This window comes from Caloenas nicobarica, chromosome 3 (assembly GCF_036013445.1).
Source record: "Caloenas nicobarica isolate bCalNic1 chromosome 3, bCalNic1.hap1, whole genome shotgun sequence".
NCBI lineage: Eukaryota > Metazoa > Chordata > Aves > Columbiformes > Columbidae > Caloenas > Caloenas nicobarica.
The window spans coordinates 81,902,103-81,928,997 of record NC_088247.1 but is presented as its reverse complement, the minus strand read 5'-3'; the positions used below and the strand labels follow the sequence as shown (position 1 = coordinate 81,928,997).

Here is a 26,895-nt window from a genome sequence, read left to right as displayed (position 1 = left end):
CCATACCTGGAAGTGTTCAGGGTCATGCTGGACAGGGCTTTGAGCAACCTGGTCTAGTGGAAAGTATCCCTGCAACATGGCAGGGGGTTTAGACTGGATGATCTTTGAAGGTCCCTTCAAACCCAAACCATTCTGTGATTGTATAATGCTGCCGTTGCTTGAATAGAATCTTATGGGTCACTTTACAGGCTGTGAACACTGTTGCTGTCATTCAACACTTAAAAAATGTATTAAAAGGCTAAAATGCTTGCATTATAAACAGTTTATTACAATGTTCTATATGTGTATTTAAGTAAATACAAATAGGATGTAAAAAGCCATGAATTTACATGTAGATGCAAAAAAAAGGTGTTTTGCTTTAATGCAAAGCCTATAAAGATGTCGATTCTAATGCAGCTTTGCACACATTGAATTCAATTAATTCATGCACAGAGGAACAGAACAGTGTATCACTTCGAAACAATGCAAAAATACTTTTATACCTTTTAAAAAAGGCACCGTTAACCATAGCTTCTATATAGTGGGAATTTCTGCCCATTTTGTCTTGCTCTGCTGTGTTCATTATTTAACATTTCTAAGCTGGGATATCCAAAGCTTTTGTTTATGATTTATACAAGGTCATCCAAAGCTGTAAAATGTATTTTTGCTGTAGTAAAAGAAAGAGGCAACAACATCTAATTGCCCTTGCACTTTTCTCTTTTGAAACAGAGTATCTAAACCCAAGCCATATAAAGTAGGGAAGAGATAATTTGCTTCTGATGAGCTGAATTATTGCATACATAGATTGTTCTGGAACATTTCACTTACACTATTTACTCGATATTATTTTGGGGTTAATTCTGAGTTAACATACTTAAATGGTAACTTTGAAAACAGCTATGTAAATCCTTAGATTTTATGATAAAACTCATAATTTCTGGAATTATTTCATCAGTTTTTCTGACTTACATATATTATTAATTTCAAATCTGAGTGAAACTGGCCTGGGTACTTTGAGCTATGGTGTTACCCTATCAAAGATATGTCCACTAAAGGGTTGACATTAAAACTTCTGAACTTCATTCTTTAAGAGTCACCTTATTTATAGCGAGATAAATGCACTTTCAGCTCTAATTGCAAAGAGAGGCAAAAGCATTCTTTGGATAGCCTAAGTAATCCAAAATATATCTTATCTGGGAAACCTCAGAGGATCTATTTATTCAATGAGCTAGGAAAATTTAAGGGATGTATACTTACACCTGGATTTCAGAATATACAACTACTGCTTGCACATTTTAGGACGACTCTTAATTTCTTTTAATTAAATATAATGTTTTAAGCATCATACGCTATGTTTTCACAGAGTTTATAGGACAGATGTCATACCATACTAGAAATATATAGGAGAACTTAAAAAGTATATTCAAGAAGAAAATCCAAACAGATTAATGCTTTTATGTAACTGAAAAAAAAGCAAAATGCAAATAGTGAAAGAAGTGAAAAGTGAGTTAAGCTTTTCAGTGGTCTGTCAAATATAACTACAAGTTAAATTCCAAACTGTTTTTGGCGTCAGAGTGAAGTGGTGAGGGGTGGTGTTCAGTAAGTGTTTTGGTTTTTTTTAACCACCTTTAGAATGTTTTATTATTCCTTGTAAACTAGTCCCGTCACTCATTCACTCGTTGTTTTAAATATTTTTAAACGGAAATTTGACACGTTTCCTAAGAAATACTTGCAAAAGACATCTTTACTGTAAGATATCTGGCTGTAAACTAACACTCTCTTGGGATGTAATCCTTTTCTGGGAGTATATACATACAACTTACTGTTGTTAAGGCTTTTTGTCAAGAAGTCACATGGGATTTATTCCTCCGTAGTCTGTCTTGGTTAGCATTTGTGAGGAAACTCACATCTAACTGCTAGTAGATTTTATGTTGTGTAACCTTTGCAAGTATTCACTGCATGTTAACTCTTGACAGATAACATTACTTATTCACTATTGACTTATCTTTGAGGGATGATTTGCTTTGTCACTGTTTAGTCATCTTCATGCTATGTTGAGACAGCAGTCTCTCCCCAAATCATCTTGTGACATGCAACTCTTTGCCTGATACAAAGTTGTACAATAGTTAGAGGTCTGCAGAAGGAATGTGCAGGGGGAAAGGGAGAAAGGCAAATGCTGGCATGTTTTTGAATCTGTGCTCAAGACAGCCATCATTGGTACCTGTGAAGAGGAGGGTTATACATCTGTAGCTTTTACTTGCTGCTGTTTATTGGGCTGCTCTCCAAGACATGCTGGGGATATGGGGAGAGAAAGGTTAAGCATTTAGCCATTTTTTGTTTCACTGGTTTTGCTCATAGGATTATGTTATTTTGCCCCACAAAAAAGATCACAAATCAAGAAACTCTGTCATGTTGCCACTTTGTCTCAGTCACCTGCTTATATTAGCTTACCCTTTTCTTAAAACACGCCTGTCAGCCCAACCTTGTGTATATATATATATATATATGTATGACTTGCAATAAAACCTTGATGCATGCTTAAGCTAATGAAAGGATCCTGTTGCTTTTGTTCTAGATATTTCAGCATGATCTCTGAGAAACTTAGGAAGAATCTAAATGTTTCCGGCCCCTCTGGCACTGCTTATATATGTGAAGTGTAAAAGTAGCCTTTGCCTTCTTCCACCTATTTTCACAATGCAGAATACTGGCCTATTATGAAGGTCAAATTAATTCTACAAATAACAGTGTCTAGAGTACTAGTTTGGGAACATGGAACCACAAACTTTTCGCTTCATGTTTGGCAATTCACCTTAAATCTGTATCTTAAGCGTGCTTAGACTTTCCTCTGTTCAGCATTACAAAGACTAAGAATTTTGCAGGGTCCTTGCTGTGAAGGATCACAGGAAGGGTCCTGTGTGAAGCTGTGAAGGTAGATGAAGCTGACAGAGTCTGGACTTGACAAGTCTTGCAGAAAAGCAGGAGGCTAATAGCTAAGGTGATCTGTTTTGTGATAACCTGCTGAGGTGGCTTCAAGTGCTCTGTGAACTGAGCTGCAAAGTATTATGGAAGTGCAAGCCCTGACTTTCCAAAGCAGCTGCTTTCGAATGTGGAACTGAGCAATCTAAATAATTCAGCAGAGGCATCACTGTAAGGATGTATGGCCCTGTATAACAATCAATTTTAAAAGTCTAAAGTTCAGTTGGGAGCTATGCACACAAAGCAACACAGGTACTGAATTCTTCATTGATACTGTATTAGCATTGCATGAGGAGAGATTAGGATCAGCCCTTCTTTGCTTAAATGGTTTGCCTGGTACAGCCAACTGGCAGCAACTAGGTCCTTCCAGCCAGGAAACTGTACCAAACAAGAAACTTGTGTTATGAAGCCTACAATTAGTGCACACATTGGGGGAAAATTACCATTAACTTCAGAAAACCAGTTATTTGTCACCATTGCCAAAACTGAACCTAATGACTTCACATGGTCTGGCATCTCTGAAGTAAACCTTAATCAGATCCTAATTTGGTTTAAGCCAGGAGTGTAAATCAATGCGATACAGGGTGATTCCATTTATACTTTCATATTTCTTCCTTTCGATTATATGGCAGTCAGGCAATGAAAAAGCCTTAATTTCTTTACCTTCCTCCCTGCCCCTCTAAAAAAGTTATATTACAGTTCTTTCTTCCTCTTCCCTTACCTCGATATTTTACCCACAATGGTCTTCTATTAAGTTATTACTAGATCCCGATATCTAAGGTTGTGAAAAAAGAAAACAGTATGAGCTAGTTAGCTGTGGTGTGTTGATATTTAATTATTGTAGGCTCAAACTTCTTAGAAAGGCATGTAATAGGAGACTGAGCCATTCTTGGATATCCCATGTGAGACTGCTGGGCAGCTCTGCTAAATTGCAAAAGCAAGAAAAAGCAGAAAGCAGAAAAGTTGGGGTTACCATTGACTTATAGAAATTTGTTGGCCTGGACATCTTTAAAAAAAGGGATATTGTTCAGCCTTACAGACACTTTCGAGGGATTCCTTTTTAGCCATAGTTTATAGAACCTATTCAGATACTTAGGTTTGTCTGGAGTGTTACACTATGCAAAAAACAGATGTTTGTGGAGCTTTCTCTTCCCTTGTCCGTTTTTTCCCCTTTATAGCCAGTTCACTAATTAAAAGTAAAAAAAAAAAAAAGTTCACTAATTAAAAGTAAAATACAATTAAAAGTATACAAAATAACTAAAGACGAAACATGATTCTAAGTAGATATGAAAAATAATTTGTATCGGAATTACAAGATATTCCGAGAACATAAATGTTGTTAATCTATTGTTTTAAATTACTTCCTGGTAAACATTTTTGGTGTGGTTGTTTTTTTGTTGTTTTGTTTTGTTTTCATCTGTCAGCTGTCACAATAATTTATCTGTAAGCATTTGCTGATTACTTCAAAGGGACTGAGTATTTTAATGGCAGTACATTTTTGGCCACCTGAACTGTGTGAAATATCAGTGAGTCTACCTGAAGACAGATCCTTGCCTGGTCTAAATGACTGTGTATTTTAAACCTCAAGGACTTTGTATCGATATTCCCACAGAGTAAAATTATTGTCTCCATTGAAGTAAAATATTATGTTTTTTTAATTGACTCTAATGAAGTCACTATTTGTCAGATAAATCCTCTGAAATAATTTAAAATACATATTTGCACAGAATCCTTCCTCCTTTTTTTTTTTTTTTTCCCCTGAGCTTACTGGACACAGTGAAAATGTGGCCTTCTTGTTGGTAGAAAACATTGTATAGTATTGCCTACCGCATGAAGCCTTGCCAGACTATATCTAGGCAGGGGAGCAGTTCCTCATTGGGATAATGTTGAGGAGATGCCTTGGCTCTGTGGGCTAGTTTTAGGGAATTAGCAACAGTAAGAAAATCAGATTTCAAAACTTATCTCAATTTTGGGACGATAAAGAAGGCAGATGGGAAACCGGAATTTTATTCCAGTGTGTGTTCAGTTTCTGTTTGAAGGCAATTTCATTTATTTAATTGTTGGACTTTGTGGGAAAGCGAGGGTTGGGCAGTGTATGCATCCTCACAGGGTATTGCTGTGCTTGTAGGACAAATACTATAGCTTTATGATGACAACTGTTGACAAACTGTTCCACACCTGTTAATTACAGGTATTACAAATAGAGAGAAATTCGGGTGTTTGCTGTCATGAGGACAATGCAGATGTTTTGGTCTGTGCAAATCTCTGCGGTTTGCCTCAGATCTTTGAGGACATGGGTATTTCTGGTCCTGTCCTGCTGTCCTGAGGCCTTTGGGTGAGAAGCGTCTCAGCTGCCCCGTTCAGTGGCTGTTTACAGACTTTGGTCACTCCATCAGCCAGTGCAGAAGCACCATTGCCCCACTTCTACTTCAACGTGTCTTTTGCTCTGGGTCTGAAGGGACCATGAGGAAAAAATATGATATGACGTGATATTGTGACAATGTCATCTTCCCACACTGATACTTAAGGAGTTTTGACTTCTCTGCCTTGAAATTAGTCTTCAAAGATGGTGTAAAACTGTGCCCAAATCAGCCTTATGTGGAAAATGGTGTGTATGTGTGTTTTATGGGTATTTAAATATGCTTTAGGAATTATTTCTAATGACTCATAAATGACATTCATCTTCTTCAACAAATCGAATAGAAATGTTTTCTCTAAATAACTTAAATTTTGAAAAACCCAAGGTATTCCATAGAATCCTGAGTCTTGACCTCTTTTGCCAACAGAGGAGCATGAAAAAAATGTTATGTATTCTGCCTACAGCAAAATAAATCAAACTGAGCCTTTAATTCTGAAAGAATCTGATAGTATCTGCGTTATAAACCTAGTAGGTTCACAATTAGCAAGTTGGAGTGTGTTAAACATAAGGCTGGCTTTGAGTAGTGGCTTAGCAACCCCCTAGCAAACGTACCTTAAGCTGTAATGCAAAAATAATTATGATGTCTTTTCCACGATAGCTAGTATGAAACATAGAAGCCTAGACAGATGAGATGAGAGACGACAGAAAACTAGACACATTAAGTTATAATTTCTGTATATACGAATGTTCTTCTTTGCTTCCCCTCTAGAAATCTTCATGGCTTTTCTGAAGTATGGTGCCCAGAACTGGCACCTAACCTACTACTTTCCATTCCATATTTGTGCAGCCATATTTTCAAGTCCAAAAACAGAACCTTGATTTGTCCTTAATGTGCTCAACATACCGTAAACAAAGTGTGGTGGGCATAGATCTGTTAGGGGACTTTTTTTTGAGATTTGCATACAAATTGGGTTAACTTCTCCTTTTGGATTTTTTTTTTATGAGGAGTCTCTCGTCTTACTGTGGGACATGTTGAGACAGACTAGTTACTGTGCCGACCATTGTGAGAGACATCAATGCACAGAGGAACAATATACAATTTCGTGTGTGTGTATGAAAGCTGACTGAATAAAAAACTGCAGCAGGCTGTCAGTGAAGAATAGAGCCTAGGGCTTCCTTTAAGATGAATAAATATTACTTGAGAAAACTGATTAAAAATTAAGAGGTGGCACACAGCTTTCCTTGTTTAAATGCTATCTGACCCAAACTGCAAACTTAACCAACGTGATACAATTTCCACATCTTACTTACAGGTGGGTATGGTGTGTTCTCTGATGCTTTTGACCTGCTAGTGTGTAGGGTATGTTGCCATCCTTTTCTTCTAATGTCCAGTAACTTCAATAGGCTTTTGGACCCGAATAAAATGTTTGCCTAGCTTCTACAGTGTTAGTTTAAAGCTGTCCTAATTACTAAAATGGTGTGAGCTCGTACCTATATGAGAGTCCTCTCTGTTGACCAGTAAGTATATTTATGCATACAAGCAACCGTAGTTAACTGGAAAATATTAGCCCATGTGGTACTCAAAATCATCCAAGCTTTTGGAGAATGAAGATCCCTTAATTCAGTAACGGGTGAGTAGCTTAATGTACAGGTTCTATGCTCGAGCCTGTGCCCTTTGCATGGCTGGTCACTGTGGTATTTGTACCCTTTGACTGGGTGGCAGAGATACGAGCTGGTGCTCTTTGGCCTTGAAGGCTTCACCTTAGATTCTGAAGGGTCAGATGCTGTTTCAGCCTTCTGCTGAATGAATACTCCTGGAAAACTTGTCTCCTCTTTTTCTCGTTCATGTATTAGGATCTTCACTCCATTTCTTACCATGTCATGTACATGCACAGCTTATGCTTTTGCCTAACGAGGGCAAAAATCCATGTGAACTCAATAGCCAGAACAAGTGAACAACTCTTTTTATGGTTCCAGTTCTCTGTTCTGAAAAGGAGTTTGTACAAATGTTTGCATTCGAGTTGTGTTATAACTTCTGATAGACTTTTTTTTTTCCGGTTATTAACAAGTAGATTGGTTCTGTCCCATGAGCATTTTTGGCTCATCTGTTACCTGGAAAGACAGCAGAAAACTATTTCCCTCCAACTTCTTTCACCAAGCCACATTACTTGTTTGTTTGTCCTTAAAATCAGGTTTTCTTAATTTTGCCATGCACTAATTGCATGGGTGCATAGCATATTCACAAAAAGAAGAGCCACCTTGCTGCAATCTTCCGTGCTAGATTCTGGATCAGATGTGGTGAATCCAGCAAGGGCAGGTGTTAGGGCAGGGAGGGTGAGGGGGCCATATGATTAAAGGAGAAAGAGTGAAGGAGAAGGTGTGACCACTTCAGATATCACATAGATTATTCCAATGCGGTCTAATCAGTGATTGTATTTAATATCATAAAACCCCAAAGCCTCGGTGGAAGAAACCTTTGAAATTAAAAGGCAAGACGCTCAAAAGTCAGACAGTAGGATGCAGCAGTTAGACTTCATTTTCATGATTCTTTTTCCATCTTTAATATTTAGCGTTGCACTACAGTCACAGAGCACATTTTCAAGATAAGATAAAATATCCTCTTTTTAAGTACTCCATATCTGTTGAGGACTTGAGATAAATGGTGCATACCTCTTTTGGAAATATAGTCATAAGTAAGAACAGTAATGTGGCAAAAATTGGTGCTTGCTTGAATACCCCCTATCTCTCACCTGGCTTCCAGCAGCCACTGTGGAGGAGTATACATCTCCCATGGGGTCTATCTCTGATGTGCCAGCCTATACAAACATCTTAGATGTCCTTGGGCATCTGAAATGGTACTACTCATCATATTCTATTATTTTTATTTTATTTCCTCTCACTGCTGTGGTACAGACTGTAGTTCTAACACCAAGCCATCTAGATGGAAGGACCATCCATCTCATATAGGAAGCAAAAGCATGCAGTTCTGTCAGTCAACGCCACCTTTATCAGCCACACCCTCCCAGTTACATTAGCCTCCTCCACCCTGAAACAGGTAAGTTGGGTGACAGTGTTCCCAGGCCCCATTTTGGAAGGAGTATCAGGGTGTGGCTGCCCAGCTGGTGGAAGGCAGCCTGCCTGTGGGCTGGTGCTGGCAGGGCAGAGCAGCCCCCAGCGCTGGCACGGGGGCCCTGGCGGCACTACTGATCCTGGCGGCAGCTGGAAAGCCGGCTGGCAAAACAAAAAAAAAAAGAAGGATACCTTTCTGGGTGGATCAGCAAACTCGCCTTGCTGACTGTGTGGCCGCATGGTTGTTGTACTGGCACGGAGTGACCGAGGAGCGTGTGTGTGTCAGTGTGAGCACCATGCTTGTGTGCTGGGCAGAGGAAAGGTAGTGCTGGTGAGGGCCAGGAGCAGGGGGGCTACAGCTCACAGATTAAATGAACCAAACTGCACCCTGGACTGGGTGACAGCATGAGGTGATTTGAGCTTTATCTCAGAGGGGCATGGGCTGTGATTAGAAATATATCCAGCCGACATTAGTTGCTGTTCTAGTTGTTTTTCAAGGTCAGACAGAGAGTTTTCTCTGTGCCATTACTTCACCTGAAACTGGAATTGCACTATTCTACAGTGAGTATATGTAACTGGAATACATACTTGAACCCACATCCTGCAGTATTCTTATCAGAACATAAACTTGAGAAAAAAGTGCATAGATTTTAATTCTTTTGGTCTGTGATTATTTTCATTTGGATTTAAAAACCTAGAACAAATGACCTTCTTTATGTGTTGGAGAGGATGATAAAATTCAGGGAGCTTAAATGAGGACCTCACCCTCCACATCACTAAACCTAATCACAGCAAAATAATGTTGAGTATGGTATTATAATTCCCTTTAGGTCTAGGAATTTTACCTTTATTCTCTACCTAGTAACCCAGCTTTAACAGAAAGTATGGGTAATGCCTCATTGTGCTTTCTGCTTTCCTATTACCCTTTTCTGCAGTTTTTAGTTTGCAATGGGGGGAATGTGAATGGTGTTATCTCTAGTTCATGTGGTTACTGAAACTCTAAGCTTATATTCATGAATGGGGAAGATGTTGGAGAAGGTCCTGAGGAGGGCCATGAAGACGATCAAAGGGCTGGAACACCTCTCCTATGAGGACAGGCTGAGAGACTTGGGATTGTTCAGCCTGGAGAAGAGAAGGCTCTGCAGAGACCTTAGATCAGCCTTTCAGTACTTAAAAGGGACCTACAAGAAAGGTGGAGAGGGACTTTTAGCAAGGATATGTAGTGGTAGAACAAGGGGTAATGACTTTGAACTGAAAGAGGGTGGGTGTAGATTAAATATAAGGAAGAAATTCTTCACCATGAGGGTGGTGAGACACTGGAACAGGCTGCCCAGAGAAGCTGTGGATGCCCCATCCCTGGAAGTGTTTCAAGGTCAGGCTGGATGGGGTTTGGAGCAACCTGGTCTAGTGGAAGGTGTCCCTGCCCATGGCAGAGGGCTTGGAACTAGATAATCTTTAAGGATCCCCTCTAACCCAACCCAGTATATGATTTCATGGTTCTATGAAGATCACAGAATCACAGAACAGTTGGGGTTGGAAGTGACCTCTGGAGATCATCTAGTCCAACCCACCTGCTCAGGCAGGTTCATCTAGAGCAGATCACACAGGAATGTGTCCAGGTGGGTCTTGAATGTCTCCAGAGAAGGAGACTCCACAACTTCTCTGGGCAGCCTGTTCCAGTGCTTTGTCACTCGCAAAGTAAAGACATTTCTTCTCGTATTCAGATAGAGACAGTTTAAGAAGATCTCATTGCTAAGCTGGTTATGAGAAAGATATGTAGAATGCCCCATTGGCTAAATTTTTGGATGACTGGTAGTAGCTAATACTGTTAATTTTCTACTTATTGGTGTTGTTGGGTACATGTGAAACACACTTGACAAAGCAGGACAGTTGGGGAGCTGCTGAGTGGTTCCCAAGCTTTGTCTGCCTTCTGTATGAATGGCAGGAGATGGCATTACCACCTACCCAGTCCTATGTCTGGGCACCCTACAGAGGCACCAGTGTATAAACATGTAAGGAATGTTGCCATCCAAAATGACACTGGAGGCTTTGTAGGTGTGGGAACAGGAGCTTTCTGGATTACTCACATTGATTCAAGTGACAGGTATGTCCCTGTCACCTATTTCTAAAGTGTCTCTAAATCTCATCTCTGGTTTCTGTTAGATGCTTTGCCATGAATTTGGCAAGCAGCTTAAAACAAATAATTTTTTTGAAGGGAGTGGAGAATAGTTATAGAGAGGACCTTGTTAAAACCATGGTATCTAGATGAACTCTTTATGTCTTCTGTACAGTTATGCTGTAGATCCATTCAGTAGCTTGCCTTCTTAGGTCTGTTTCTATTGATTCAACTGTGCCTCTCTTGCTTTCTTTCCTGTTCAAGTCAGTAGTGCCATTGCGTATTCTGCTTAAACCATACAGTTTAAGGATTTAATTCCCACTCCTGTTTTCTTTTTAGATAAGCTTGAGTCCTCCTCTTCAGCCTTATAACAAACATGTAGATAGGAAATTGTGCAGTTGCTCCAATGTAGCCTTTTATGTAGAACAAGCATTGGATTTCAGGGGCAGGAAGGAAGGAAAAAACCCCACAAATATGCCCTGTGTTTTTAATGAGCGGAGTTTTGCCAAGTGGCAATTAGTATTCCTCAGTCTTTGTGCTAATTAGGAGTTTCTTAGGGTCCTCTAAGTAAAATTGTTTTGCCAAGTTAGCAGATTTTCAGACAGGTGAGCTACTTTTAGCTTTGTCTTTGCTAGTTGTGTTTTGGTGGTGTTTTTCCTAACTGCTATTCCATTCCCTCTGATGCTCTGACATTATCCATGTTCTTATGCTGCACAAATCACTGGTCTGATCTGTATGGAGCTTCTCTACAATTTTGTGCTGGATAAAAATTATAGGAGCTGAAATAATCACTCAAAGCAGAAACTGTTGTTCTGAAACTAAGTAAGGGAAGAGGGGAAGCATAGTTTTGTTTTTGCTAAGGCAAATTCTTTTCTGAGCCTTCTTTCAAAATACAAGCATTAAAAAATCCTGTGGGGCTGTAGTTATCCTTGACCCATTGAGGACCATCACACTACATGAATTGTGGTAGCTGACCCCAAGGGTTTAGAGCGAAACTTTTTTTTTTTTTTTTTTGGTCTCTCCACATAGTGGGAATGAAAGTTATCATGTGAAGCGTTGATGAAAACTCATTTTTTGAAGTTGTTGGTTTTTTTTTTTTCTGGAAGAGGTATCAGCATCTTTAGACTGAAAACACCTGGAGGTCCTAGTTCAATTTTTGTGTACTTTTTAGGGTTTTCCCGTTACTGAGATGAAAAGGTGTTTCATGTTAACTCTGTTAAATGGCTTCATGGCTTTTGAAGGTTTAATGATTTTACATTGAAAGTATCTTAAAACCTAGTTTCTCTCACTTCACTTCCTTCTTCAAAAGGAAAATAAGGAAGAAGTCAGAATGTAGTAGTCCAGCTCATCTGAAGTGAAAACACAGGCCAATGGCCAGGACTTAATTTTTCCTCTAATTTGGAGATGAGGCTATCAATATGTCTAGTTCTAATAGTGTCAGAAAATATTTTCCATCTAGCCTTATTTGAGATTCCAGTCCTCTTAATCCCATATTACACATAACTTCTTTTAAAAGTCTACTGTTTATCCAAGACATAGGAAAAAGTCTAGAAAGAGCTATGTTCATGGTCACATAATGTTGTTTGTAACTGGGGTCTAAATCACTTATAAATGAGTGAGTTGTGTGTATGATCACTCAGCAGGAACCAGAGCTAACCCATGGATCAAAGCATTTTCCCTGGGATAACCTTATTTGATCTAATCAATCACAATGGGCCTTAGCAAGTAGTACAGATGGCACGGTAGCTGAGACAACTAAATGGTTTATAGAGTGGTGCATACAAATTTAAACTACTTGTAATGATTCTCCCAGCACCAACACAAAGCTGTGTTGATGCTAGAACCACCATTACAAGTAGTTTGCAAACCCTTCAGCTGATCAATCTCCCTTGCTGCTCCAGCAATATAAATGTTTGAAACAGCTCTAAGTAGTAGGATTAGTAAAAGGGTGTAAACTATAATGCACAACATGTTGTCTGACTAATTTGTAATAAGAGAAAAAAAGTGCCAAACCCTGAATGAGCAACCTTTGTGATCACTTGCTGCTCTTTACAATCGGTCTGGCATTTACTGCTCACATATGGAAATGTTAGCTAGCATCTAACATTGTGGTCATATCGAAAGGGAAGCTGTCTTGGCCACTTCAATTGGACAATTCATTACTATCAATCAAATCAAGCACTGACATGAAATAGAGTTTCAATATCTTTGTCCTTCTGTGTGGGTCATCAAAAATTGCCAGAAGTGTAATTTTTTTCCTCTAGATTCAGGGAAGTGCTCCCTAAGTTAGAGCTGGGGAAGAGGCCTTGAACAGACCTGGAGGAGTAATGGAGCTTGCCATCTCACACTGAAATTTATAGTGAGATATGGCTAACTCTTTCCGAGATATCTCGCTGACCTTTCTGAGAATAGATTTATGAAAGAGCCAGGCAGAAGAATCTTTAGATTTCCTTTTACTTATTGTCTAATTCTACTGAGATTGAAAGCATGAGTAATTGAAAAATATTCAAATCTTAACTGTGGTGACACAGTATGAATAGCTTATGGCCAAACACTGTAAAAAAACGAGGTCACATTAAGTTAATAAAGACCCTTTAAGTGCTGTTTATCTTATGTTTATATAAAGAGGGCCCCCAATTACTATCAACAACAACAACAAAAGGTCCCTGAGACAATAAGTCCTAAAGTTGGAAACCTTCCCCTCTTTGCTGCAAAACGATAAGTGCAAATGAGGTTAAAAAGCTAGAAATGATCCCTAAATGGCCTACAGAGAAGGGGAGCTCTGGCACTTGTCTGTGGATTTGTGAGCAGAAGAGGTTGGTGATTGCCTCTCTAGGCTTCCTTCTTTCTCCTCCTTCTTCCCCTTCTCCCTTCTCCCTTCTCCCTTCTCCTCCTCCTGTCATAGGGAAGATCTTCTCTGCCATTACTAAAAAATGTGTAGACTCATTCCACTCCACAATGCACCTACATGATGTGTGATCGTCACTTTTCTTTCTGGGTATTGAAACTGGATCAGTTCACCTGACTCGGAGGGCTGAACTTTCAAATTCAAGTCAGTTCACCTGTTCATCACACATCACTCCATTTCCCATGTCCTGTATTTAACTGACAGCTCATCTCTGAGACTCTGTTCAGCTCCACAGTTTCCATCATTGTCAAAACTGCCTAATGAAAGTCTCACCTTCCAAATTGTGAGGAGTTACATCTTTAGCTCTCATTACTAGCTTTGCCTCTGATTTACTAGTCCAGTGGCACACTACCGAATCCCCTTTCGTTCTTTGAAGGGAGGCTGAAGAAACCAGCTTATGTGTGTTTTTAATTACATGTTTATTCAGCCCTCTGAGGATGTCAGAAACTGTGAACAGTAAATGCCAAGTGATTGCCAGGAAGAAAGCTGCTGACTGAAGTGCATCGTAGACAGAACCCTTCTGTGTAGCTGCCACTGCCTTGCCGTGCACATACCGACGATATCTGATTTTGATTATAGTCTCTCCTCTGATGATAGTGCTGTCTCGGGTTCTCCTAGAGACAAAGTCTTAGTCGAGGGAAAACATAAGCAATAGTGTAGTCAAGGACAAAGTCAGTCTCCCCCTGGATTCCTCTCTATTGACTCTTCTTTCTTCCTCATTTGGAGTGAACTGAAAGGCTAACGATCCTCCTTTAAATGAGCATAACTTGCTGTATTATGTTAGTCTAGACAAAGGAAATCAAATTAATTAGCAGAAAGATTGCAAATGTGCTGTGTAGGAGGACTTGTCATTAGAGTACCTCATCCTGTGGCTTGGTGTGTATTCAGAATGATAGCTCTGGTCTTCCTCTCAGCAGAAGAGAAATAGGATAATACTAGTCTTCGATGAGAGACAGAACTATAATTCAAGTCATGGGCAAGGAGAGGGGGAGGTAAGTAGGAAGACGGCTGCTCTGCAAAGCCTAAGTCATAAAACATAAAATCCCAGTTTGTGCATGGCAACAGATCCTTCTATGATTGAATTACAGCCTTCATATTCAATCATGGGCCAAGTCCATAAACCAGAATACAGACAGAACAAATATTTACATTCTTGGGGCAATGACGGAGGGAGAATCACTGAGCAGAGCGTGAATCAAAGCCACAGGAACATAGATGTGGGACAGCCATGTGTTGCCATCAGTGTGAAGTGGGAGGGATGGAGTAAGTTTCCAGTATTTGGATGTGAGATTTCCTGTAGTACCGGTCACCCAGCAGCATTTCACTGAAAATTGATATTTTAGTAAAGTGAGACACACTGCCAATAGCAGTTAGTAAACTGTAGTTTGTCCATTCATTCTGTGTGCTATGCATTTTCCAGGATATCTAGAAAGTGATATTGAAATGTTTAAGTATTTAGCAATGTTTATGTTGATATTGCATATCTAATTACAATTTTATTTGTATTCCTGACTTTATAGCACCTCGTAAGTTCTGTACTTTTGACAGTTATTGAGCATCAGCTGCTGTGATTTATTTTGGTCCAGCTGACAGCTATGACAGTCATAAACATTACTGTCAATTTGGAAATATCAATAGACATGTAGCTAAATAAATGAAAATTCCTTTTGTTATCCTAGAAAACAGCTTGAAAATAAGGGTCAGAATAGTTCTATACTGAAGAACTTGCATCAAGACATCAATTGATGCATGTACTAGGGTAGATAAGAAGCCATATAACTCAGAAGATTTTGAACTCCAAATGTCATCTTTGTTTATAGGCTTGCAAATGCACATATGCAAGCAACCATCAGAGTATGCAGTTTCTGTGCTTCTCAGCTCACAGGTTTCAACTACATTTCAGTTGCATACCTGGATTTTCTCATATGAGACCTTGAGTAAACAGGCTTCCTTTCAGAGCAAAGCCTACGACGGAATTAAACATTTGAAAGAAAAATCATTAGACCATTAGTTAATCCACAAAAAGAAACAACAGCTGTAAGCCAAGCAGAAGCCTGGTGTTCTTAGGGAAAGAAGAAAACATCTTGTAACACTCCAAATAAGTTTGTGAACAAAAGGGGATACAAAATATTACGGGATCAACCCAAGGGTAATACTGTGCCTAGTGTGCAGCAGTGACTGCCTGGCTTCTGTCTACACATAGTGCAAGTAAATTTTTCTTAGCTGTTGGGACAGCTTATATCCTGAAAAAGAGAATGTATTAAAAACCTTGAGGTGACCCACTGTTGTTTCAAGGTGTCTTGTATTGCACGTGAACATTAGAGCTCATGAACTCTGATTTTCTATGGATGTATTTGGTGTGCCAGTCCAACACAGTAACCCTAAACGTCCTTTTTACTACTCATGCCTTCTGTGGTACCAAACTGTGACATCCTTGACTCATGCCCCCCGCTTTCCCTTCCCTGAAATACTTTTCATGCCTTCCCACATACCCTAGGAGAAAATACACTTAGTGTAATGCAATACGAGTTTCAAAACTGACTTGCTGTCCAACTTGTTTGAAATATGGCCAGTGGATTGAAAAATATAATGCTGAGAATCTGTCAGATGGTTAATAGACAACATGCAGTTACACAAAGAAAAGGCAAAAAAAAAAAGGATAACAGGATTTACTAGGTTTAGCCTCACTGAGCAGAAAAATGCCTTTCTGTGAAACTAATCATTCTGGGAAGGTGCTTTCTTACGTGTGTGTGTGGCACAGACCAGGTTGTGACTAACGGGCTGAATTGGCTTAATACATGTTTTATTTGTACACTACCATAGGTCTTGCACAATCTGTCCCCAGAACTCCTGTAAGGTTCAGTCAGGAGCACCGATGTTCTGTCAGTCAAATTTAAGCAGAGATAAATGTAAATTTAAAACTCTTGAAGCAATAAACCTATGAAATCTTTATGAAAGTACAACTGCAATAGTTCTTGCAAGTGGCATGTTGGAAAATAGTGGGATGCACAGCTGAAATTGTGTCTGTATGGGAATTTGCATACTACCTAATAGAAAGACTGGCCTTCAGGATATTGAGATAAGAGCAATTCTTATTTAAACCATCTGTGTTTCAGCTCTATAAATAGGATATTGGCTTACAAAAATTCATAATATAAACACTAGACCATAAATAACATCTTAGATTTTTTTCAAACAGGAACATGACTACTTAATAATGTAGTAACTGAGGATAGGATCTTGAATAGAGACCCTGAAAGTATCTGGATCTACTAGAAAATTGGGAAAATTTAAATGTTACTCCTCTGTTGATTAATCTGGTGTTTCTCAGGTACAAGATTACATGCCACCTATTGATTTTTAGAAGTAATTGCATTTTTCTGACCATTACGAGAAGTGAGCAGAGATTCTTTTGAGCACTTTTGTGATGCTTTAAGGTGCAGGCCTTGGTCTTCTAGAACAGATCTCATTCAAATGTCCTTTTCTGGGAATGGTGCAAGTACAGTAATGCACCTATAATGGAGACTAATGGTTTTCTCCCTTATAGTGAGCTAGAAAATGAGCCGTGTGCTCTGGAAGTTGTGCGTTGTGTGAAGCTACAAAGCAATGAAACTCCTAACGTCATCTCTGTTCTATCAAAACTCAGGGAAACTACGCTGGAAATTTTCATACAGAACCATTTTCATATACAAAAGCACAATGTTTTTAAAGAAAAGCTTGCCTAAGGGTATCAAATCTGGATTGATCAGCAAAAAGCATTGGTGCCGTGTGGTGCAATTGTAAGATGTTGGAAATGGTCCACTCTCAGTTAATTTCTGACCTCCAGTAACTCACTTCCCCTCTGCGCTCAGTTCTGGTCCCACCACATGTTGCTCGCCAAGTTAGTCTACAAACGTTTGAAGTTGTGTTGCTTAGTCAGGCACTGGTCTTGGAAGAGATTTCTATGTTCTGTTGTAATGCAAACAACAAAAATATAATGGAGGCTACTTATTGCAAAATAGTCTTTTGTAGTATCGATTCTCCAGTGAGGAAGCAATAAAATGACCTATTGTATTTAAATGCTGAACTTTCCCCATTCTTGTGACTGTCCTCCTTTCTAATAGGCTGAGGGATGGTCATGAATGAAGACATTTGCTCAAGCCACCGCTTCCCTTCTGATTTAGTTTTTAGTTTCCCAAGGGCAGAAGTCTGCTGTTTTCTCCTGAATGAAACGCTGCCAAGTGGGAGTGTACCAGCTGCCTTCTGCACAGAAGAATAAATTTAAATGTAGGCTATTATTTCTTGCTGGACAAAATGTTCATGTGCAAACAGAACTGACTCGCCTATTTGGGGCTCTTTATCTCGTGCTGAAAAGCTGAGGAACACTGAGAAGGAGAACAAGTATCTTTTCAACTGGTTCAATCTTGCAAAGAGACATTTTTTAGATTCTTAGGACAACTAACTTTCAGTTCTTTCCAAAAAGCTATTCTCCTTGTATCCAAGGAGTTTTCTTTTATTTATTCCTCCCACCCCCTGACTGTAGCATTCTCCAAAACCAGGTTTAGAGAAAGAAAACCAACTTCATGGATGGCAAGTAGAAATCTGGTTTTATTTTGTGGGTTTTTGCCTCCTTCCACTCCCCCGTTTCTCCCCAGTGTTGCATGTGCTGCCAGTACTGATGACTATCCAGACACTTCTGAGTAGGACATCTCACCCTGCTTGGGACAATTCACATGTGCTCACCAGGCAGACATTTGTCTGTGGCTGGTTCTAAAACCACAAGTTGCTGAAGCTGAAATTGCAACAAGATCTAGGAGTTTTAATCATAACGATATTCCAGAAAGCCTTTGTCCAGATACCTGTTAGTACTCAATCTGGGTTCTGTAGGTTCCCCTAAAAATGGCATTGCTGCACTACCAAAGCTACTGCAGGAAGACTTATCTTTTGCATTTCTTGCAGCTTTTCTTCATCCTCCTTATTTTACTTTTCCTGTCTTAGACTGATAAATGTTGACACAGTTGTGGAATCGAATCTTTGCTACTGATAAATACAGGGCAGTATGAAGTTGATAATGTCTTGTTTCACTGTATTACCAGGCTAACATTTAGCCTTAAAAAAACAACCAGGCAAAACCAAAAATCTTGGAGCATGGTTTCCTTCACTATTCTCTTCTAGTTGGGTGATTGCCTTAGTAATTGCATTTGTTATGTGTGTATGTGTTTTTTGGGAAGCGTTGGTATCTGTCATGGATATAAGTGTTAGTGAATGTATCTCAAAGAAAAATACCAGGGCTGGCTTCACCAATAATTTTTTTGTTTTTCTTTTTTTCCCCTTCTCTCTCTCCGGTCTTCTGGAACTCTAGTTCATATCTTAAATATAACAGATAAAAACTGATATGTCAGCTAATGAAATCTTCAGTGCCTCTCCTCACAAACTCCTTGCCTGGCTTTGAAAAATGAGAAACTTCTCTCAGTTCCTCCAATACTAACACTACTTAAAAAAAATAAAGTGAAGCACAGTTTTAGAAGCTAGGCAAGATAAGAAGGGTTCAGCCTGTGGAGAGCCTAATACCATACATCAGTAATAGAATATTTAAATCAATATACTTCCTGGCAGGATGACAGTGTGAAGAGGAGCATTGGAGCAATGTGATCTCTGAACTCTGATGAAGTAAGCAGCAGCATTCAAAACTGTTTCACATGAGCTTGTCTGAAGTTCCTGAAAGAAGAAGTGGTTCAGTGGTTATAAACATGAGTTTTTTGAGGCAGTAAAGGTAGATAAGAAAGACAGAGAACAAAACATGAAGGAAAAGCCCGACATTTGATCTTTAGTGCCAAGGGTGAGTTCACCTTCAAGTTTTCTTCATAATTGCTCCTGTCCTAAAAATGACACATTACACATTGCTGAATATGACAGGAGTAATTGGTTGAGTCCTTGATTCCTCTTATTTTGTTGTGCAAGGACCAGGAATTCTTCTAAACTCCCAGCCTCTTCAGGGAAAATTCCTGGTTGTAGAAAATCTATAGTGAGAGCTGAAATTAGTATGAAGCAGCATCCTCTGAGTTGCTTTGAACTAGCTTTGTCTTAGCATAGACTGTCCCCACCAGAGCCTTTGCTTTATGTACTTGGGTTTTGTTGATGATGTACTCTATTTTTCAGTATTTTAAATTCAGTGTTTCAGGAACTGTCTTGGCAAGCAGAACTGAGTGCTGGCATTATGGAGGCAGCGCTGTCCTCTTCTGAGGAACACAGGCTGGCACCAGTGAAAACCAACCTCACCTTCCCCTTTCAAATATAGAACTAGACCCTGGACAAGACATATCTTGAGGCATCCAAACTGCAGGCAGACCTTTCCTGTTTCCTTCAAAGCTGCGTAGTGTTCCCCTGCGGGTTTGCTTGGGCCTCTCTGGGGGAGACGTGTTGGTGTAAATGAGAGACAAGGATTGATCTCCTTGGTGGAAGGGAGAGGGAAGGATGGAGAGGAGAAAGGATATTCATCCAAGCCAGCCAGCGAGGGTACAAGGAGTTTATTAAGTCTGAAAGAAATGTTTTCTCCCTCTACCACCTACTGCTAAGGCTGTGATGCAATGAAATAGCTTTCTCTCAGATCACTATAGAAGGTTGTTAGAGGGCAAGAATGAAAAAAAATCTGCTTGTAATGGCATTAATTATTGCTTTTTAAACAATTATTCCCTTTGGTGTTGCATGCAGTGGTTTTAAAAAGTGATGCTTAGTATTCCTAGTACATGGTAACTCTACTGCTAAAATGCAGAGATTTTGTATCTGAATGTCTGAATAACATATTCTAACTGCAGTACTGGGTTTTCTGAGTTTGGTTGGTTGGTTTGTTTTGGTTTTAAGTTTGGTTCCCCCCTGCCTTCTACATGTTTTGTTGTTGCAGCTGGCCTCAGTCTTGGCAATTTAATCATGACAATCTACTAATGATGGAATGATTTACTAAGAGGCTCTGCAAAAAGAAAGATATAGTACAGTGTTCAGTTATTGCTGACATTGTTGAGGCACAGGAGCAAAGTTTCCAAAGGATACTTAAAAGGGAGAAGTTAGTACCAAATGCCTCCCTTGCACAAAGATGCCTGATTTGTATAGTCTTTATGTGAATGTTGTGCCATTAGAATCGTGTCTAACCATTAATAAATTAAATAAATAGCATTGTTGGCTTCCTGGTAGAGCATCTGATATTTCCTGGCTTTCCACATCTGTTGCTAAAGCCAAGTTTTAGTTCTTTGAAAAGTTATTGCCTGGCTTGTCTTCAAGGAACACTTCTTGTGTCCCATCTTAAATGCTGAGAACTGACCATGTACACGGTGTTCTTATATTAATATATGTACAACTGGTTTATCCAGATTATTTTTTGACTAGGTCTAATATGGAAGTAAGAGTGGAGTAGAAAATATTTTGGTAACAGAGATTCCCACAGTCAGCTGTTCCCAAAGGAGAGCTCTCATGTCTCTGAAATTTGCAGGATGGAAAGTGGAGAAGAACGATGCAGGTGGTCAAATGTGACCATACATGTACCATGCCACAGAACTGTACCTGACTTAGCCTAGCCTATAATGCCTGCCTTTTGCTGGTAGTTGAAGAGAAACCATTTTCCGAGACAAACTCTTCAACTATTAATTAAATTCAAAATTTTCAAGAAAAGTATCCCTGAATTCATTTATCTTCCTCCCAGTCATTGGCCTTACAGTGCTTTTGATGAGTGTAGGATGTTTATAGCCCCAAATCTTCTTCCACGTGTATTTACAGACTGAATTCATCCTGTGACTAAGCTAAACAGATAGGCTTTCAAGTTCCATTGTAAGACTGGTTTTGCAGATTTTTTTTTTTTTTTTTAAACCATTACCTGTGACTTTTTTTCTGAACCCATCCCAGAAAGACCTGGTGAAGAGGAGATGATTGTGTGTCATAGCTGTGTCAGAGAGTTGGATGCTTCCAGGAATACTGATAATGCCAAGTGCTTTGTAGGTGTTGCATGCTAAAACAAACAAATGGGTCTTACACCTAGTGATTTCCTGAGCAGCTAACATAAAATATCACAGCAATCTTCTAGTTGCATCCCTCTCTCTTGCTGTCCACCTCCAACCCTGAAGTAGGCTGATCTACAAAACAGGAGTTTCTAGTCAGAAAACGCATCCTGAGCTGAGAAACTGGTTATGCCTTTGGAAATCAGAGGAAACGTCAGAGCATTCACCCAGCACAGATGGGCACTGCCATTACCTCCTGCCCTGCCTTTTAGACCACGGCACGCACCTGTGCGTTGCGGGACTTATCCCAAAATGATGCAGGTGAATTCTGAGGTCAAATCCAATACTCCAATTCCCAGAGAAGTGCCCTAGCCACAAAACCATGGCCTATTTTGGGGGTCACACTAGTGCCTGTCCTGCTCCGGAGCTGGATTGCTTTCAAGAATGCATGAGTTATAGGGCCAGAAGGTCAGTATGCCAGAGGGAGCCTGCCTTGGTAGATATTTTATGTGACACAGTAATTGGATACAAAGAAGAAATAAAGCTAAGGGCAGACACAGTGATCCTGGGTCTTCCCCTCCCAGCTGAGTGCCCTGACCTCTCTGGATTATGGAGCTGGATCTTGGCACTTGCCTCCTTGGCCAAGGATTTTTTACACTCCTGGGTACCTGATAGCCTAGCTCCAGTATGACAGGTTTGATGAATTTATGAACCCAAACTTGGTGCTGATTTCCTTATCTCAAAGAGATAAAAACTTAGCATGTGAAATGTGAATGCAGCTAAGCCTCATTTGGTGTCTAGTCTAAGGTTAAGTTATTTTCTGCAGCAGCTCATGCACTGGAAAAAAGGGTGGGGGCAACTGGCAGCAGCTGGCAATGACACTTGAAGAAGCTGAAAAAACTGTCACATGGGAACTTCTACCATCTCTGCCATGGGGAGCCCCCAGTGCAGCGGGGATGCTGGGCCTAGGCTGGCATTTGTGCAAGTTTCAGAGGCGTTGGTCTCTTGAGACAGTTCTTGCTTTCTTGGTCTCAGCCACATGCTGTTCAGTTCTGTGACATCTAAGTAGGACAGATCTGCCCTGTTCTTGCCAGAAGCCAGATTCTTCTCCAGTACATTTTGTGTTTCTTCTCATTGCCCTCTGTCAGCAGATAGACAGCATTCACCATGTTACTTTGCATTCAGGCTGAGTTTACTGAAACGATCTCTGAGAATACCGAGGTTTCTCTTCTCTTTGCATGCAAGTACCAAAACTATATGTAGTTCCTTGGCATGTTGCTGGCACCAGGTGACCTTGTTTGCACCCTTACTTGCTTGAATAGGGGGTTTGTGTGCCACAGCTTAGAAAGGGGTGATTTGCAGGCCAGTAAGGGGCAACCCTGTGATTAGAAATTCCATGATCTGACAGCATACACATTTGACCTGCTAGTGTAAAACAGATTATTATTCTATTATGTAAACATTTTAAGGTCCAGGTTTGATAAGGCTCAATTACAGAAATAGGTGATGCCTTCCTACCTATCTGTAGAAGTACTTGCTAACACGTACTTCAGCATTTGATTTATAACCTTACAATAGTGGCTTTGATTAATAATGCTTTATTAGTTATAAACATAGACTTACTGAATAAATCCTACTTACTCCGTTGAATGGCTCCCCATGCCTACATAAAACTATTTCAGTAATTAGAAAGCTACTATAATATTTCTCTATATTGTAGACTTTGAGTTGTTAGCTCTCTGTCAGCTTTCCTGAATTCCTGCGTAGGCTTTCTACTTGACCCCATCCTTGACATGAAAGGGAAACTGTTTCAACGTGCACTGTGTGATGAGAAATGGCAAGTGTGGGAAGACAGGGTTTCCCAAAGAAAAGAGGGTGGGAGAAAGAGCACGTCTCTCCTTCTGATGTCCCTCTAGTCCTGTACTGTCCTCTTCTCCACCAGGATCAGAGAAATGAGACTGGAGGGGTGATATCCCTGCTGAAAAGTACCAAACTCCCTCCCTGAAGGACAGCAGGGTTATCAAAATTGCTTTGTGGGCTTGCATTTCAAGAGGAGAGTAGACGAGGATGCCTGAGGAGTGTTGGCATAAGGCATCCTGTGAAGACCTCACCTCTGTCTTTTTCTAGAAGATGTAGGCTTGTAACTCCTGCATTTTTTTCTCTGCTTTCTGTGTAAAACACAAAGCAGAGGGGATCAGTTCTTTTATCTACTACTGAAATGCAGCCATCAGTGCAGAATAACATGACAACAGTTTGAAGCATGGAACACTATATTCAACTGAAACTAATTACCTGATTAGGTTTTGGCCTGGCTGTGTGGGTTGACATCCAATGGTCTTGGCCACCATACCTGCAAGCAAAGCCAAGTCTAGTCTTGCTTCATTTGAAGACTCTGGACAAAACTTCTGGACTTGTGTGCTGAATGCTAAGCAGTGTGAAAATAGGCCACTGATTTAAAGTACCCATGGCTACAACGGGTGTCAGTGGGCAGCTGGCATGTTTGCAGATGAATGAGTTTATTTGGGTTTTAGAAATATTGGTTTCTATTTAAAGGTGGTTCTGTTTCAAGTACACAATCTGGTGAGATATAACTCTGCATCAGAACATCCTCCGTCCACAGCTATAGGATTAGCACTTTCCTTCAGCACTTCTCTCCTTAGAAATGTAGTTACAGTCTGACACTGAGATCTCATAAACTTAGAGAATCACCTAAAGGGTTTTTATTTCACCTAGTGTCTGCTACAGGAGTTCCTTCTCTTTATCTCCATAGGGGTTAAATACGTTAGGTCTGCTTTTTTAGAAGCATTTGTTATTGCTGTTATTGTCTCCTCTAGCACCTTTGTTGCAAACACTTTTTGAATCGGTTGGTATCTTTGTCTGGGAAATGGTGTGTTTTCATGTTAGGAGTACCTACGCTACATCTCAAGTGTCTATAGTGTTAGACACATCTATATTTACCAGTGTGATGGTATTTTTTTGTCTTGGCATGAATCTAAGGAAAAGAAAATGATTACTTAGAATGATTTGAAGCTTTACTGGGAAGAGAGGGATGAGTCTTTCATCTGAATATTATTATTATTATTATAATACAGTCCATTAAGAACAAAGGTGAGCAGAGCACTTTTAGATAGACTTGAAGTGTCCTTGCCTCCAAATGAGAAGCTTCTGGACTACACTCACTTCTGGCACCCTAGAGAGCCTCTGTTCTCCCTTCCCAGGGATGTGAAATGAACTGTCAAATTAGTCATGGCAGTTCACTGGTGAGCATCGACTTTATGAGGAAATTTAGTACATCTACTCTGATATCCTGGAAGTGCTTTGAGACGCATTACTAAAACGAATAGGACAAGTAGTTGATGAGAATCCAAGAGCTGGTAAAAGATGCTCCACAGAACAAGAAATCCTAATAGACAACCATAGGAAAAAATATTTTTGGCAACTGGCTGACTATTTTAACTGAACAACTGGCTTATGCTCTACTCTGTTCCTTAACATCTAAAATAAATATTGAATTCTCTCCTGTTTACAAATGTTCTTAAACCATTTGCCTAAGATGCATTGCAGTAATGAAGTCCTCAAAGTTGTTTTTAAGCATTTCCTCTTACTGCAAGAATAAATCCATCAAGTTTTTGGCCTCCCACAAAGACAGCCAATGCAAGCCTGTAGGTGCCATAAAAGCCCCAAGAAACTTCAGAAGCACTTTAAAATAAGAAAGATACACTTTTGGATACCTCTCGCTACTTCTGTGTGGAACAAGGCTGGGCAGGGACTCAGGGGCTGGGGAGGCAGATAGGAGATCACCCTGTGCAACCTGGTATTTCCTTCCCCAACTCCCTGCCATCCGCAAATCAGCTGTCACAGTATTGGCAGGAGTGTCCTGAGCCTTTGCTAGGCAGGAGTTTGCCCAGCTGTTTGGCCCAGGATTTCAATCTTTCTGGCTGCAGATTCTGTGAAATCACTGCTTCAGCAATCAAAGCAGCTGTGTCCCTGTGGGCGAAAAAAAGAGTGGTTGGATACCTCAAGGGGGCAGGGGGAGCGATCTGACTTTCCACAGGGCCTGGCCTCTTCATGATTAACAATCACCCTAGAGTAGAGCTAATCTCCTAGGAAAAGTGGTGGGATCACAAAGGCAGCAAGCTCTCCAATTCTAAAAGCGAGAGTAAAGTTCAACTCCATTACAATTTTGCAGCTTGAAAATGTGTCTCTCCTAACAGTCCCTTGTGTTGCCGTTGCAGGATGATTTGGAAGTTTGCCCTGTCCGTTTTTCTGATGGCAGCGCTGGTTCGAGTAACAGACACCAGGAAAAACCGTCCTGCCGGCGCCATTCCCTCCCCTTACAAAGACAGCAGCAGCAACCACTCAGAGCGGAGGCAGCAGCTGAATAAGGAGGTACTGGCCTCCAGCCAGGAGGCCCTGGTGGTCACTGAAAGGAAGTACCTCAAGAGCGACTGGTGCAAGACGCAGCCCCTGCGACAGACTGTCAGCGAGGAGGGCTGCGTAAGCCGCACCATCATCAACCGCTTCTGCTATGGGCAGTGCAACTCCTTCTACATACCACGGCATGTGAAAAAGGAGGAGGAGTCCTTCCAGTCCTGTGCTTTCTGCAAGCCTCACAAGGTCACCTCTTCGACCGTGCAGCTGGAGTGCCCTGAGCTGGATCCACCTTTCCGACTCAAGAAAATTCAGAAGGTCAAGCAGTGCCGGTGCATGTCTGTGAATCTTAATAACTCAGGCAAACTGTGAGAGCAGGCGTGCAGCTACTGCTCGGTGTTGCCCCATCAGATTTACTGCTGCCTCTCCCACTGAGTAGACTGTCCATCTTGTTGTTTTTCTTCTTTTCCTTTTTTTTTTTTTTTTCTTTCTTTGTGTTTTGTCTTCTTTCAGGAGGCATCTCTCCAACAAGGAAAGGCTCCTTGTCGCTTGCCTGCTGGAATAATGCTTTTTAATTGGCTGTGTTAGGCACTTCACGCTAAAGTTTCATTGTATTTCCAGTACCACCTGGCAGTTGAACCTTCTGGAGTGGAGCAGGCTCCCAGAAGTTGGGAGCTAAGTGACCAGTTGGCTGAATCCAGCATTAAATGTTTCCACTGTGTGGAGTAAAGCCCTCTGCCCTACACTCCAGTCCCCTCCACAAGACGAGAACACTTTCCTCGTGCTTCGGTCCAGAGCTTGCCGCTCCCGCTCCGACCTGCTGGGGAGCTTCCCAGGACTGGGGGACTCAAACGAGGGAGAGTAACAAGGAGTAATGTGCACAAAGCAAGTGAGACTCTCCGATGAGGCTCGTCTCCTCCAGACGACTTCATTTGTGCAAAGACAGACGGTGCCGGGCCTGTTGTCTGAACGGCAGATAAGAAGCGAGGGGGAGAGGGCGAGGCGCTGGGTCAGCCGCTGTGACCACAGAGCAGACTGAGGGTGGGTTCTGGTGCTGCTGTGGTTAGAGCATATCGAACACATGGTCTCTGCAGCAGTGTTTATTTTGTAACCTAGCTATCGTAAACAGCTGTTTAAAGTATCACAGACCTAG

The 26,895-nt window shown here is 40.6% G+C and overlaps 1 protein-coding gene across 1 annotated transcript in view; it reads left to right on the top strand.

Moving 5' to 3' along the window:
* Positions 1-26,182, top strand: part of GREM2 (gremlin 2, DAN family BMP antagonist) — a 36,044-nt gene extending 9,862 nt beyond the window's left edge. The window contains exon 2 of the mRNA XM_065632388.1: positions 25,607-26,182. Within this exon, the coding sequence (XP_065488460.1) occupies positions 25,608-26,114 (507 nt within the window). The 5' untranslated portion in view covers position 25,607 and the 3' untranslated portion in view covers positions 26,115-26,182. The remainder of the gene's footprint in view (positions 1-25,606) is intronic.
* Positions 26,183-26,895: the final 713 nt, after the last annotated feature.